Source organism: Triturus cristatus, chromosome 12 (genome assembly GCF_964204655.1).
Source record: "Triturus cristatus chromosome 12, aTriCri1.1, whole genome shotgun sequence".
In the NCBI taxonomy this organism is placed as follows: domain Eukaryota; kingdom Metazoa; phylum Chordata; class Amphibia; order Caudata; family Salamandridae; genus Triturus; species Triturus cristatus.
The window spans coordinates 203,744,297-203,759,637 of NC_140595.1; the positions used below are offsets into that span (position 1 = coordinate 203,744,297).

A 15,341-nucleotide genomic window follows, 5' to 3' on the forward strand; every position below is an offset into this window, starting at 1 on the left:
GGAAGAAAGGATGGACGGGTCCTGAGAACCACCTTGTCCGGATGAACAGACAAGAAACCCTTCTAGCACAGGTGATGGCTAACAGGAAAGCAGTCTTAAGAGTCAAGAGACGTAAAGGACAGTTATGAAGTGGCTCAAAGGGAGCGCATATTAAATAAGTTAGTACAAGATTCAAGTCCCACTGAGGCATAACGAAAGGGATTGGAGGGAAAAGTTGTGTTAAGTCTTGTAAGAAACGGTTAACTACCAGACACTTGAAAAGAGAAGGCTGGCTCTGGCAGCCAGAGGAAGAGGAAGGCAGAGATGGCAGAAAGGTAGCCGTTGATAGTGGCCAGAGCAGAGCCCTGCTGGGCTAAAGAGAAAAGGAACAAGAGTACTTCAGAAAGAGGGGCAGAAAAGGGATCCTCAGCCTTTGCTGTGCACCACGCCACAAATTTGTTCCACCTGCAGGAGTATACCGTCTTTGTGGAGGGACGCCTGGTTGCCAAGATTACGTCACAAACTTCAGGAGGCAGGTCGAAAGACGTCAACTGCCGAGACTGGAGAGGTTCGGGCGGAGGATCGTCTCCTGCTGCTGCGACAGAAGATCCTCAGGAAGAGGCAGTTGGGTCGGAGGATCGATGGCCATGTAGAGCAGCTTGGAATATCAGACTCTTCGTGACCAATCGGGAGCTACAAGAATGACTTGGGCCCGGTCGCGCCTGATCTTCTTCAGCACTCTGGGCAGAAGTGGTATAGGCAGAAAAGCGTACAACAGACCGCAACTCCACTCGCGACGAAAAGCATTGCCAAGCGAGTGCCACCTTGGAAATTCAAATGCGCAGAATTGATCTAACCAAGGCTCTCCCTACTGTCAAAAGAGACCTTGCACCAACTCCGAGTGAAGACGCCACTCGTGATCCATCATGCACCTGCGGCTGAGTTCGTCCACCCGGACATTCAGAGAACCTGCCAGGTGTTGAACCACCAAGGAAATGCCTTGATGTTCCAGCCATGTCCAGAGGCGAAGGGCTTCCTGACATAGGGTTCACTACCCCACACGGCCCTGTTTGTTGCAATACCACATGGCGGTGGTGTTGTCCGTGAACACCTAGACTACTCTTCCCCGGACAGAGGGAAGGAATGCCTTCAGTGAAAGACGAATCGCCCGGAGCTCCAGAAGGTTGATGTGAAGCCCGGACTCAGCCGGAAACCAGAGGCCTCTGATCTCCGAGATCTGGACGCAATCGGACGGATTCTCCTGATGCTGCGTCGACTGGAACTTCAGGGACCACTGCAGAGCCTGCATATGCCACCTGGCATGATTGATCAGCAGGATGCAAGAGGCCATGAGGCCCAGCAGCCTCAGGATCATTCTGACCGAAACCCGGGACAGAGGCTGAAAGATCAGTCGTCGAGATAGGGGGAAGACAAACCCCTGACCTGTGCAGATGAGCTGCGACCACCGCCATCACTTTCATGAACACCCGAGGGGCGCTGGTAAGGCCAAAGGGGAGCAAGGTGAATTGAAAATACTCGTGGCCCACCGTGAACCGCAGATAACGCCGGTGGGTTGGCAGGACAGGGATTTGAAAATAAGCATCCTGCAAGTCCAACACTACCATCTAGTCTTGCGGGTTTAGGGTCAGACAAGACCTGAGCAAGCATAAACATCTTGAACTTCTCCTTCCGGAGGAAACGATTGACGTCCCTGAGGTCCAAGATAGGACGCAGGCCCTTGTCCTTCTTGGGAACCAGAAAGTAGTGGGAGTAACAACCACGACCTACTTCTGGGACAGGAACGCGCTTGGTGGCTCCCTTTGCCAAGAGAGCCGTAACTTCCTGCTGGAGGAGGGCCAGATGATCCTCCGACATGCGGTGGTATCGCGGGGGCATGGCTGGAAGGGTAGTCTCGAAGGGGAGGGAGTAGCCCCTTCGGACTATTTGCAAAACCCACCTGTCCGAAGTGATGGTGTGCCAGTGGGGGAGGTGATGGCGAATCCTGCCGCCCACTGGTGTTTGATGGGCCTGAAAGGTCGGACTAGGAGGGTTTGGAGGCTGCTGCAGAGGGGGGATTGGTGGACTGACCCGCCCACTGGCCCCCTGAACCACGACGTTGGTTCCCACATCCCCAGCCGCGCAAAGGTTGGGTAACTTGCTGCGGCCTGTGGCCCTGGGTTGGACGTAGCGGGGCACCCCTTCCGTAGCCACGAAAGGGGCGAAAAGCAGACTGCACTGAACGGGAGGAGAGGCCCAAGGACTTGGCCGTAGCCCGTGAGTCCTTGAAGCGCTCTAGGGCGTTGTCTGCTTTGTCGCCAAAAAGGCGACGGCCATCAAAGGCCATGTCCATCAAGGTCTTCTGGACATCCCTTGAAAAGCCAGTTGACCTCATCCAGGCATAGCAACGAAGCGCTACCGAGGTTTAAATGGTCCTGCCCAGAGAGTCGGCGGTGTCCAGCCCACAACGGATCATAAGGTTGGCTGCATCTCTCCCGACGGCGACAGCCTGGGAAAGCACTGCACGGGCCTCCTCCGGACACTGAGGTAGCACTTGTGCCACCGTATCCCAGACTGAGTGCGAATAATGGCCTAAGAGACATGCGGTGTTTACGGACCGCAGTCCTAAGCTGGCGGAAGAGAACATTTTCCTCCCAAGATGGTCCAGCTTCTTGGGTTCCCTTTCCGGTGGAGCGGTAGGGAAGGCGCTTTTGGAGGTGGAGGCTTGGACCACCAAGCTCTCCGGGGTGGGGTGTTGGGAGAGGAAAGTGGGGTCGCCCGGAGCCAGGCGGTGGCGTCGGGCGATCAGCCTGTTCATGGGAGCCCCCGTGTTGGGCCTGGACCAAGTGCCCAAAAGGATGTGGGTGAGGGCCTCATCAAACGGAAGCAGGGGCTGCGAAGAGCTCGCCGTCGGTTGAAGCACCTCAGTCAGGAGGTTAGTCCTGACTGCCACCGTAGGAAGCTCGAGGTTGAGAGCCTCGGCCGCCCTACCCAACACCACAGCATATGACACTCCCTCCTCCTTAGCCACGGTAGGAGGAGACAAAAAGCCAAGGTCATGTGTAGTGGCATCCCCCAGTTCCTCTCTCCAGTCCTGGTCTGCATCTAGATGGTCGGTTAAAGGGTCACCTGACCGCTCCCAGTCCTCCTCATCTTCCTCTGGGTGCCACTGTTGTTGGAATGGGACCCCAGGAGTGAACAGGGGCATGAAAACCCTACCCGGCACCGGATCCGTGTCCACATCGGGAAGGAGGCTGAGGTCGATGCCGGCCGGCGTTGAGCACGGTAATGGTGCTGTCGTAATGGTGCCGATCCGGATCCATGACTGGATACAAGGGGGGCCTGTGACGCCGAAGCCGCCAGCAGCGAAGACCTAGGCTCCCCAACCGATTCCGCAGGGCCCGAAGGCGCGCGCGGGGGGGGGGGTGGGGGTGTTTGGTCCGCCCAAAGATGACATGCATCGCCTCATAGAACGTACGAAGCTGGGCGGGGGTCGCTCCGGGTCCCGGAAAGGGAGGGAAGCTCGGTGTCGACCCTTCGGGCTCCGCGTGCGGAGCCGCAGGAGTGGCACTACCCACGTGCCTCGTCGGGTCGGCCAACCAACGAGGCGAAGAGCGGCAATGCTTCTTCGACTTCTTTTTATGCTTCGACTTACTCGACCCAGAGTGCGAAGACTTCGATGACTTCGAGACGGAATGATGGTGGCTCCGCGACCGGTCCCTCGACCTCCCTCTCGACCGGGACTTTCAACGGCGCGGAGCCGACTGTCGTAGTTTAAGCAGCTTTCGAGACCGCTCCCGCAAAGCCTTCGGCATCAACAACTGACAGTCGGAGCACGACTTGGGGTCGTGGTCACGCTCCAGGCAAAAGAGGCACACGCGGTGCGAATCCGTCACCTACATCAATCAGGTAAGGAACCACAGGTCTTAAAACCGGGCATCCCTCGTGAACCTGTTCGAAGTCGGAGACGTCGACAAAAGTCGAGAAAAAACATAGTCAAAAAATGACTGAGGTACCTCTCTTCCCGGATCTGCGCTGGCTGGCGCAGAAAAAGAAAGAACTGAGGTCAGCGCGCAAGGGCGGCGTCTAAATAGCTGCCGCGACATCATCCTGGCGACCACGACGCCAACGACGAACGCGGAGCCGACCGACGCCACCTTCCAACGGGCAGAGGTACTGCTGATGAAAAATCTTTCCGGATCCAGTCTGACACCTGGAAGTAATTCTAAGGTAAGGAATCTATAACTAACTTGTTTCTTTCAGATGAATAAGATACCTTAGTGATGGCTAACTCTAAAAGCGAGCCAAAAGCAAAATAAAGACTAGGATCCCACGAAAACACTGGTTGACATTTTATGTCTGTCTTTGAATGCCCAGCAATGTGACCAGAAAGAACAGGATTTAAAGGCCTGTTAATTACAAAAAATAAGTTTGTGGAAGAATACTGGAAACACGACTTTAGCGCAGCCGTAAGCACAAAGCCAGCAAATGGAAAGACAGAAAACATGAGTTACAAACCACACAGCCAATATCAAGCCACGGGTGGAATGCATTTCCAAGTCAAGTTTTCTCAAGTCCCCAATATATCTTTCACTAAGCCAGACAGCTGCGGCGACCTAAAAACTAGGGAAGTCATATATTCATTGAATATGAAAAGGTGCATTAATGTAATTACTACATAGTATTGACCCAATTAAACCAACAAAAGCATGTGTCTGTTAATGTTAGCTCAATGTCAGCAAACCTGTCTATAAATATGAGTGTAAACTACATAAAGATAATCATTAAATCAAATATGGTTGTAAGTCCTTACTTCATTTGGACTCGAGCCAGAATCAACTACAGTGCTATTACAAATGAGCCAATGTCTCACACTTAAACCTAAACAATTTAAATGGTGGGGACAAGAGTGTACAAAACGGTAAATAGCATTGTATGATTAAAAAGAGATGATATTTAGCTCACATGATCTGTCCAAAATTCAAGGTGGGCACGGGTAGGAAGTGGATACTGTGCCACAGGTGGGGGTGAGAGAGAACTACTGTTCTGAAGACCGTCCTACTATATCCATACAAAACCGGGCCAAGTAGAACCACCTTCAGCACCCAACTCTCAGCAGTAGTGATGGTGCACAGTCACAGGGTTCTCAAGGAGGTTAGGGCCAGATGCAACAAGCATTTTTATCCTCGCAAACGGGCTGATTCGCAGAATTGGCCCATTTGCGATCGAAAAAAAAATGCTTTTGCAATGCTTCAAACCCAATTTTGTGATTTGGTAACCTGTTACCAAATCCCAAAATAGGTTTGCGATTCGCTATTTGGAAGGGGTGTGTTTAGGGCATCCCTTCCAAATCACGAATCCGAATTATATGGATAAAGTTTTGTGACCGTGAATGCAAAACATTTACATTTTACCACCTACTTTAAGTAGGTGGTAACCCATTCGCAAATGGGAAGAAGTCTCCAAGGGACCCCTTACCCTTTGTGAATGTTTGTAAAAGTATCTTTTAAGAGCAGGCAGGGATCCCACGGACCACTGCCTGCTCTTAAAAAATTAAAAGAAAACTTTAAATTTTTGTAAAGCAGATCGTTTTCCTTTCAGGAAAACAAGCTGCTTCACAAAAAAATGATTGCTTTATTTAAAAGTAATCAGAGACATGGTGGTCTGCTGATCTTAGCAGGCATCCCTGTGATTTTTAGGTCTCGCCTGACCCAGCGCATGCACTGGTCTGGCGGGACTTATTGAGAGGACTCCAAAAAGTGCTACCAGGCCAGCCTAGAGCTACAGTGCATGTGCGCGCGCGTCGCGCCTTACCGCGATTACTTTCGCCGCTTTTATGTTTGATCGTGATCGCGATCACTTTCGCGGCCAATAGGTCTCGCTTTTGGGACCTTATAAGTACTTAGTTATGCAAATATTGCATGGCTAAACACTTATAAGGTCCCAAAGGCGAGACCTATTGGCTATGCCAATGCTTGTTGCAATTCCTAGGGGGTTGCAAATTGTGACCTACCTCATTAATATTCATGAGGTAGGTCATTTGCACCCCCTTAGGAATCGCAGAAATTGTACTACACACTTTCATGCATGCCGGTTTGCGATTTCCTAAATGCGAATCGCTACTATTCGCAATTAGGGACTCCCAAACCACTTTTTTTTATACATATGACCCTTAGTTTGGGGTTACAGTAAGCTCAGAACTCAACAAACACCCAACACTGCAAAAACGCTGTCTTGCCCAGTGCCTTACTTTCAGTAAGGAAAAGCAATTTATTACACTGCAATGTTCAATATAATACCCAACACAAAGCTACCAGATACCCAATATATGCATGCGAAACTAATATGCTAGAAGGCTCCTCCCTCACTCTATCCTCCCCTTACTTGTAGTCTAGTGGTGTAATAACACTTACAGATGCAGCACGCTGCCCTTCTTCAGCATGTAATCTCTGGGGGAGAATCAGCCAATCAGTCTCTTACCTAACCCTTGGGCGGCGACGGGCTGCAATGGGTCTCCTGCTTACAGTCTGTGTTGAGTGGGGCTGCAGTTGAGTCACGCAGTGGTCCTGCTCTGGCCAGGCAGGCACAGGCTTGTGGGCAGGGCCCTGAAGACAGCAGTTTTGGGCAGCTGGCTTCAGAAGAAGACCCTCTATCGGAGTACGAAGGTGTGGGCAGCAAGTAGACAATGTGACTGCAGAAGCCCTTCATACTAAGATCTGTTGAGTTTTGGAGGCAACGTGCTGGCCCTCCCTATGATCTAGAGGTGATGCAGAGTTCCTTCCAATTCCAAGTCTCAGGTGGTCAATTGAAAGCCTTGATGCCTTTTGGAATGCAGACGGCCAAGTCTGATCAGTAGCGCAGACAGTTAGCACCACAGCAGTTAACTGGTACTTTGCCAGAGAGAGCCACGAGGCAACAGGTTGGTAGTAGGAGATGGTAGTGCTGGGCTAGTCAGTCATTCAGGCTAGCTGGGTGCTCTAGGACAGGCACCATAAGTTCACATTTTGCCCACACTACTCATTTTTTGAAAATACAAAAAGTGTGATTGTTACACAGCTTTGTATTTTATTGTAACTTACTTTTATTGCATTATGATTGCACAGCAGCTCAACCCGCTCACATTCATTCTACATTACATTAGCATGGTCTGATCATCATTTGATCAAGTTCAACTGGCAACAAAAGATCTACCTCCTTCAGAGAAAGTCTGAGCCACTTCAAGAGCTTTTCATAAAATCCACCCTGCAGACCTGACCCGCTCTTTGGAAGAGAATACTCCCTCACTTTCTGGAGCACTAGAAATTGATGTCAAGCGGCTGGATGATTGGTTTTATAATACTATTAATGTTTTGCCACCTGCCTACGAACATACATTTCACAGAACCAAACCTTCTGCCCCTTGGTTCAATGAGGACCTTAGGATATGAAAGAAACATTGGAATTGCCTAGAGAGGAAATGGCGGAAAAGCTATAACTCTGACAACAAATATATCTATAAGAGAGCACTAAAAAAAACATCATTTGAAGGTTCGCTCAGCCAAAAAAGCCTATTTCGAGACAAAGGTAGTCAGGCAATGAATTAAAAAAAATCTTTAGAATTGTTAAACCATTTATGAACCCAGAGGCCGCCACTAGAGGGCACCAGCCCTCAGGTGAATGGTGTGACCTGCTGGCCTCTTACTTCCAGCATAATATTACAACTATTCCAGCAAGCTTGCACTTAGACTATCAGGTAACTAACTTCCCTCCTGAGGCTGCAAACTGTAGTGAGTCTATCTTTGGGACGCCAACTTTATCTAATTTCCTCCCTATCTCCTTGGAGAAATCATTGGCCATTAAAAGACTGAAATCAGCATCCCCATCTGACCTGTGCCCTCACAATATACTTGCAGAGGTGGCACTAACCCTCAATACCTTAGCAAACAAAGTGCTGATCGCCTCATTGTCATCTGGAATGGTTCCAGTGCCATGGAACAGAGCAATAAGTCTACCCTTACTCAAAAAACCTTCGCTGATTAAAACCTAGCTAATTACAGTCCAATCTCCCTTCTCCCTGCTCTCTCAAAAGTACTCAAAAAATTTGCAACTTTCACAATACTTTGAAAATAATAACCTTTTGCACCCGAGTCAGTCTGGGTTTAGACCTAACTTCAGCACTGAGACAGCCCTGACAGAAGTCACCAAGTTCATTAAGGGCACCCTAGATAAAGGGGGAGAATGCCACTTTGATTATGTTGGACCTATCGGCGGCCTTCAATACTGTCCCCCACTCCAGATTTCTACCTCAAATCCAATCAACCGGGATTGGTGATACAGCTCTGAAGTGGCTCATTTTCTTTCTGGAGGCAGAAGTCAGGCAGTATGGATGCCCACTTTTTCCTCCAAAGGTGTCTGTTGGTGTGCCTCAAGTTTCAGCTCTCAGTCCCACACAATGTAATGCCTATTTTACGCCTTTAGCACTGTTAGTCGAAACCTTAGGGACCAAAGTAATCTCATATGCTGACGATACCCAGCTTCTGTCTACCTGTGGAAAAGGAAAGGAGCTTGCTGGAGAGGCTAGTAAAAAATACCTCTCATATGTTTTTCACTGGATGTCCATCAATCAATGGAAATGTAATACTGACAAGACTAAGATTTTATTTTCTGGCCATATCTTGCCAGAGTCACGGAGGACCTTCTGGCTAAAGGATACACCCCTCCCTGGCCCCCAACAGGGCATTGTTAAGGATCTAGGTATTATGTTTGATAGTTCCCTTTCCTTCCAACAGCAAATCCTGCTGTTTTTTGTCTTGGGTTGCTCCAAATTCTGAAAAAAATGTCTCCCCCCCCCCCCCACTGTCTGTTGCAGCAAAGAAAACAGTAGTTCAGGCCTTGATAACATCCAGACTGGATTATGGAAATGCCCTATACTTGGGTCTTCCAGATTATCTTCTCAACAGACTTCAATGGGTACAGAATTTGCGACCCAAACTCTCAATAAACCTCCCCTCGCAAACTCATGCCTCCTCACCTGAAGGCACTCCATTGGCTTCAAATAAAAAAACTGACTATCTTGAAAACTCTAGTCCTTGTCCACAAAGCACTGCATGCAAACAGTGCAGGCTATTTTAGGGTGAGGATTAAAGATAATGTCCCCTCCAGAAATCTTCAGTCCACTCATGGCCAGAATTCCCAAGATTCACCAAGCGAGAATTGGCGACAGGTCCATCTCCTATCTTGGGCCGGTTGTCTAGAATAAACTTCCTTTGAAGTTAAGCACAACAACCGAGCCATCGATCTTTAAGAAAAAGTTAAAAACATGGCTTTTCCAACAAGAGTAATCTGGTGCCCTATGATATATAGGTAGCCTTGAAGCCAGCCCAGGGACACTCCTCGTAGGAGTATCTATGCGCTCTACAAATCCTATAGCATCATTACAGTAGAAAGAAAGATAAAAAAGGTACATAAAATAAAATCGCCAGAACAGGCGACTGAGAAAACTCAAGGGGGTTTAGGTTACCAAAAAACATCCGTGGAAAGCTTTCTCCTTACTGGACTCGTATTGTCTACAAAAAACCCAGGGCTGGACGTCCCCTTCAGTAACTTTCTTTCCATGACAGACGACATGGGATAATCCTGTGCCCTAGTTTTAATTTACTGAAAGGCTTCTGATGGCTGGAAAGACATTTGAGGGCTGCACTATCTTGATGAAACTGAGTGATTGTGACTTTGCTGTTTTTCTTGGAAACCCCTTTATGTTCAATGTTTGAAATGGTTCATCTCAATAAATTGAATTTTAATGGATAGCTTTTGGCCTTCAGCTTCAGAATTGTTGACTTCAATTAGTTTTGTCATCTCGTTGACAGATTTATAATAATAGTACCGAAGTTACACGTTCTATGGATTCATTCTACTAGAAGCCCTGCCTTGTCCATATTTAGCATGTACTTTTGATCTTCTTGGAAATTTTTTCCACAAGAAGAGAATAGTGAAATTCACGCCGAAGATGCAAACCTAAGTTGTGCAACATGAAGTTAGCAGCAAAAACAGCAATCGTCATCATAAGGTGGCCTGTCAAAGTGCACCAAATATCCTTGCCCTTAGGAGGTATATGTTTGTTGTCAAGGGGCCCGATTGATAAGGGTTTGTTGCAAAGCTTCATCAAGATCGCTTCCGCTTGCTTTAAGAAATTAGGATTCCTTGTTAAGAGAAGTTTTCATCTGGGGAGAGGAAGAGGCCACCAAGACCAACATAATACTTGGTGGGCTAAGAGTGCAAATGTTTCCTGGTATGTTGTATATTTTCCACATTGTATCATTCTCCAAATCAGTAAGTGATTCCCTGTGAGAAAAGTCCAGGGGTAGCCCTGAGAGATGAACAGGCATCATAAAGGAACAAATGTCCAGTAAGTAACAGATGTCCCTTTGAGGAGCTCACACATTTGAGCAAAGTGGAGAGGATAAAGGCCATCCTGCCCCCTGGATCCACCGGGTCAATGATGTTGGGTTACAAAATTCAACCTTGAAACCTCATTTTACTGATAGGATCCTTCAACTGAGACTGTATTACCCTAGCTTCATGCTGGAGACGCATATCAGGCACAATCATAGAGCTGGAGGCTTCCAGCTGTGAGCTGGCTAGAGATGCCCATGTGCACCACTCCTGGTCACAGCAGTTAAGTACTTCACTGGGAGCAGGATCTCTTTACAATCTACCGAGTACTTGCATGTAACTCCAAGGAAGACACGTTTGTCCTGTGCTACGAAACCAAACCTACTTTGCATAACCAACAAAGAGTTTTTAAAGGATCTCAAAATGACAGTAACAAAGGGAGCAGAAGAAGACCAGATAGCTGTTCCCTCAAACAAGACAAACTGTCAGTAGCACAAAATCCATCCTTTGAAGCCAGAATGCTGCAGCATTTGTTGCATTTTCCATCAAGGAAGAAGGGAAAGCATGGTGGGGAAGAAGCAGCCGAAGAAAAAGGCAAAAGCTGTGGTAAAGGAAGATTCCTTCTGCTTTGATACATAACTTGGACAAACAACTATTGGCCATGAACTTGTAACAACGAGGCCCAATTACTTGGGAATGGGAAAGTGCCAATGCCTACAAATAAAACTTTCAATGGAAAATCTTTAATAGACCAAAATACTGCCACTATGGCCACAACATTCTAAATCTTCACTTTCTGGTGAAATAAAATGCACTTCCTGATATCTCGCGACCCACAGTAAAGGGGTGGATTGGGCTTAAATCTGATTATTTGTTCTCATCAGAACTCTCACGGGATACAGTAAATATGTGAGTTCATGATGGAATAATATTTATGGAGTCCATGCTTTGATTAGCCACTAGTGATGCTATGATGTGTAGTGCTTTCCTTTCTAATAATCAACTGCCCCTGCAAGGTATTTTGTGATTACTTGAGGGAAATCTAATCCACGACCTGCTTCCTTTATATTCTTATCCCATTCTCATTCCAATGAGATCTCCACCTCCAACATTTGTTATCTCATTATCCCTTAGCATTCTCTTCAGTCTAATCCACTCTCAGTTCTACAGTAACTCCATTATGCTTGTGATACTGATCATTAGTTATGTCCTGTTTTTCTCTCAGTGTTCTTCTGAACCCACATTTGACTCTTCACATACCAAAATGATCCCAGTCCTCGTGCAGGTTCTGAATCTCCTGTTGATTGCGACCCTCCGCAAAGATGGGTTTTGGATTCTTCTCAAAGCCACCCGACAGGATACCCCCTTGCCAGCTCCGAATATATATCCTCCCATCTGGATCCACAATGGCTGCAAGAAATTAAAACAAAGAAACTGAAACATGGAGAACCAATGTTATTGGTGCCTCAACAGACAAGAAATCAACTGGGAACGCCAGAAAGACAGACAAGGGAGAATAGACGTTCCACACTTTCACTCCAGACTTTCCAGCACACTACTGATGCACAGTGTTCAAGCCTTAAACATAGACAAAAACTCCTATCCTCCCTGACAGTTCACCATACAGCTTGCAGGACAATGAGAGATTATATTTCAACATCATACGTTATGGAACTTGAAAGTGCAACAGTTCAGTCATTAACAGATCTCAAAATATTCTATAGCAATACAATCATGATACTGCACGAGTATCAAAATGCCTTCAATATTAAACTAATAAAAACTAATGGTGCTTGGAGTGTTGCTTCTTTCTGTTGCTGTTAAAAGGGCCCAAACCACATTCAACTGCTAGCGTTCATCAAATGCTTGTTTAACAATCACTGCAATTTCACTTTGGATCTCTCATGTGGGGCCACCAGGAATTTCACAGTAGCATTCTTCATTGGCACTTCTTTTTCATATTCATCAGGCAAGACTCCTTTTTTTCTTCTCAAGAATACACATTTATTCTGGCAATATTTTCATCTGTTTGTGCTCCAATCATTGTGTACGTAAAAAAGATACATTCTGAAAATTGTTTTGTGCTACTGGTTGCATTGCAGATAGCATCAGGTTAAAAATGGGGACCATGAATTGATACTCCATGAGCCACTCCCATGACCAACAATTTAGTTAAATGTAACAATGTTCTAATTTTGTGTTGGAGGGGAAAGCCTTCCTTTTTGCAAATTTCTCTATTGGCTCTCAGGGGACAATGGTGCATGAAACCTCCCTTATCTCATTGTACATCGGTTTAGCAGATTGTTGGAACTAGGAGCTATCAAAGTCAAAGCTCCTGCAAAAGAGGCATTTTATGCATTTACGTATGACTTGTATATCCCTAAAACTAGTTTCAAAGCAAGAGAATGTTGTACATGATGGGATTTTACAGTGGGTTGCAGAGGTGAAGGTTGAAAAGAGTGAGCAGGAACTGTTTGGGGATTATCTGGCATCGGGTTGATACAGCTGTGAGAAGTTGGCCTGATGTATGATGTCACTAGTTCTAGTGTACACCTTATATCAGTCCAAATACCCTTATGGTGATTGGTTGTAAAGTCAACCTTATAGACCAGCTATCCTAGTGGTAGCATGGACAAGAGCAGTCTTAGGCTAAACTCTGAATGGAATGTGAAGCCAGCTGTGATACCATATATAATCCCTTGAATACCAAATGAAAGGACACCACAACAGATATATATATAAAATAAAGTGTATTTATTCTAGTCAAACCCTCAGCACTCTTTATGAGATTAGAGGTAAGTACAACACAGTCTTATTTAAGCATACATTAAGTCACACAGGTAAGTAATACAGTTAGGCCCTAGGGGCCACGCAAACCATATACTAAGTAAGTGGTATAAGGACCACTGTCACGGAAATAGAATAGGCCTAGGCCTAGGGAATCGCTGGGGCTACACTACACTAGCGTTAGTTAGGAAGTGGGAGGCCCACGGGATTCGTGTGCAGAGTGGAAACACTCACGCGTAATGCGTAAAAGTCAATAGCAATAGTACAGTTTAGGAAACGGTAGATTTAGGACACTTCCGGAGTAGCTAGGAAGTTGAGACTTGAAAACTAGACACTAGGATAGTCACTATCCTGATGAGCACCGGAGTACCCAAGTTACCTAGCCCACAGGCTGCGGGTGCATAGGGGTGAAGATGCGTCGTTTTCGTCGTCGACTCCTATGGATGCCTGAAGAAAGATGCTGACAGGCAGTCAGTGAAGAGTGTCCGGTGGATCCCAAGGCTGGGATCAAGAAGAGAAGAAACCTGCAAGCAGAAGGGACAGAGTCAAGGTCACTAGCCAGTGACCACGTGGAACCAGGAAGGAACCAGGCGATGTCGTGAAGATTGCAGGTGAAGGTGAAGCTTGTCGCTGCAGCCAGGAGGACAAGGAGGCGTCGAGGACGACCAGGACCAGGAGGCGAGCTGTCCCATGAAGGCTCTTGCTGTCGGCGGCGTCGAAGTTGGACTAGGACTCACCAAGCCTTGGCAAGCGGAACCCACGAAGAACGGAGGACTTGCTTCTGGTGCAGACCAGGAAGGTCTGGGGTGCTTCTTCTTTGCAGAGAAGCGGGAGCCAGTCTGGAGGAGCCAAACCAGCGCAGAAGATTTCAGGGAGCGTCGTCACAAAGGCCACCAGCCAGCGGGCAAGCAACCGGACAGACGCGGCAAGCAGGAAAATGCAGAAGGGCCCCACGCAGGACTCGTGGAGTGTGGGGGGCTGATCTTCGGTGCAGATGGTGCTTGGGGTTGGGGCTTCTCAATCCGTCGGAGAAGTCTGGAAGTCAAGGCTCTGGTCGGGCTCTGCAGTCGGTTCCTCGTAGAACGTGGGCAAAGCAAAGGGTAGTCTCTTGATGGTGCCTGTTTGCACAGGGTAGCCACTCCTTGGCTACAAGGGAGATTCTTCAGTCTTCTTCTTTCGTCGAATGTCGAAGGTCCAGAGTTTCTGTTCAGTTTTGCAGGTTCAGGATAATCTAAAGTCTTGAGGCCCAACTCCCACTCTTATACTAATCTGGGGGGCTGGGATACCTGCTAGGTCACGCCTTATGGGTGGGACCTGGGAGGGGGTGGTTACACCCACTTCCCTTTGTCCAGTTTCGCGCCAGAGCTGGGGCTGGAGTGCCCCAGCGCCGGTTTGAACTGGACTATGCAAGGAACACCTTGTGTGCCCCAGGCATGTCTCATTCCTTTCAGTCCACCCTGCCCCAATACACTAAAGGCTGTCTGGGGAGGTGCTAGCACCTCCCCAAGCAGGAAACCTATTGTCCAGGCCTCCCTGGCTGGGATCACTCCCAGCTGCAGGAGGTCAGACTTGTGTCGTGGCAGCAGCATCCATTTTGTGATGCTGAGGCTTTGGTCAGAGGCTAACAGTTGAAGTATGATTTTAACATGTCTTTCCCTCTAGAATGGGGGAATAATATTCTCATGTCCAGAAATGGCATGGGGGTATTATTCCACAGTGTTAGACACCTTACACGACATGTTTCGATAAAGCCAAACCATAGTTACCATAACCGTCTAAGATTATAAGGCACTTTAAGAGTATATGGTAGGCTATATCATAGAACAGCTATAAGGACAAGGTTCCGAAAGCTGCAGACAGGCTCAGCTCATGCTAGAGCACCATCTCACATGTTACCAAGCACTCTGCCTCCAGGATTGTTAAGGCCTGCCATAGGAGTGACTGATAGGTACACATGTGTCTATATGTAAGGGTAGATATAGGCATACTATATCTAAGCAAGGGGTGATTACACGACCTTGCCCCAGCTGAGTAATCAGCCAGTTGTGTCTGATTGGAAGGCCAGACCAGGGGTGGCATAATACATGCTGCAGCCCCTGGGAGGCCTAGGGTACACCTATGCCCTGGGTACCTAAGGTACACTGTACAGGGTCCAATAAGGTGATCCTTACCAATTGGTTATGTACCTAGGGTACATGGAGTCCATT

General features: G+C 47.6%; 1 protein-coding gene across 2 annotated transcripts in view; it reads right to left on the bottom strand.

The window, feature by feature from the left end:
- PDPR (pyruvate dehydrogenase phosphatase regulatory subunit) overlaps nt 1-15,341 on the bottom strand; it is a 567,407-nt gene that overhangs the window by 263,093 nt on the left and 288,973 nt on the right. For both annotated transcript variants that reach the window (XM_085640040.1, XM_085640039.1), the window contains exon 8: nt 11,608-11,757. In XM_085640040.1, coding sequence (XP_085496166.1) covers nt 11,608-11,757 — 150 coding nt within the window. The remainder of the gene's footprint in view (nt 1-11,607; nt 11,758-15,341) is intronic.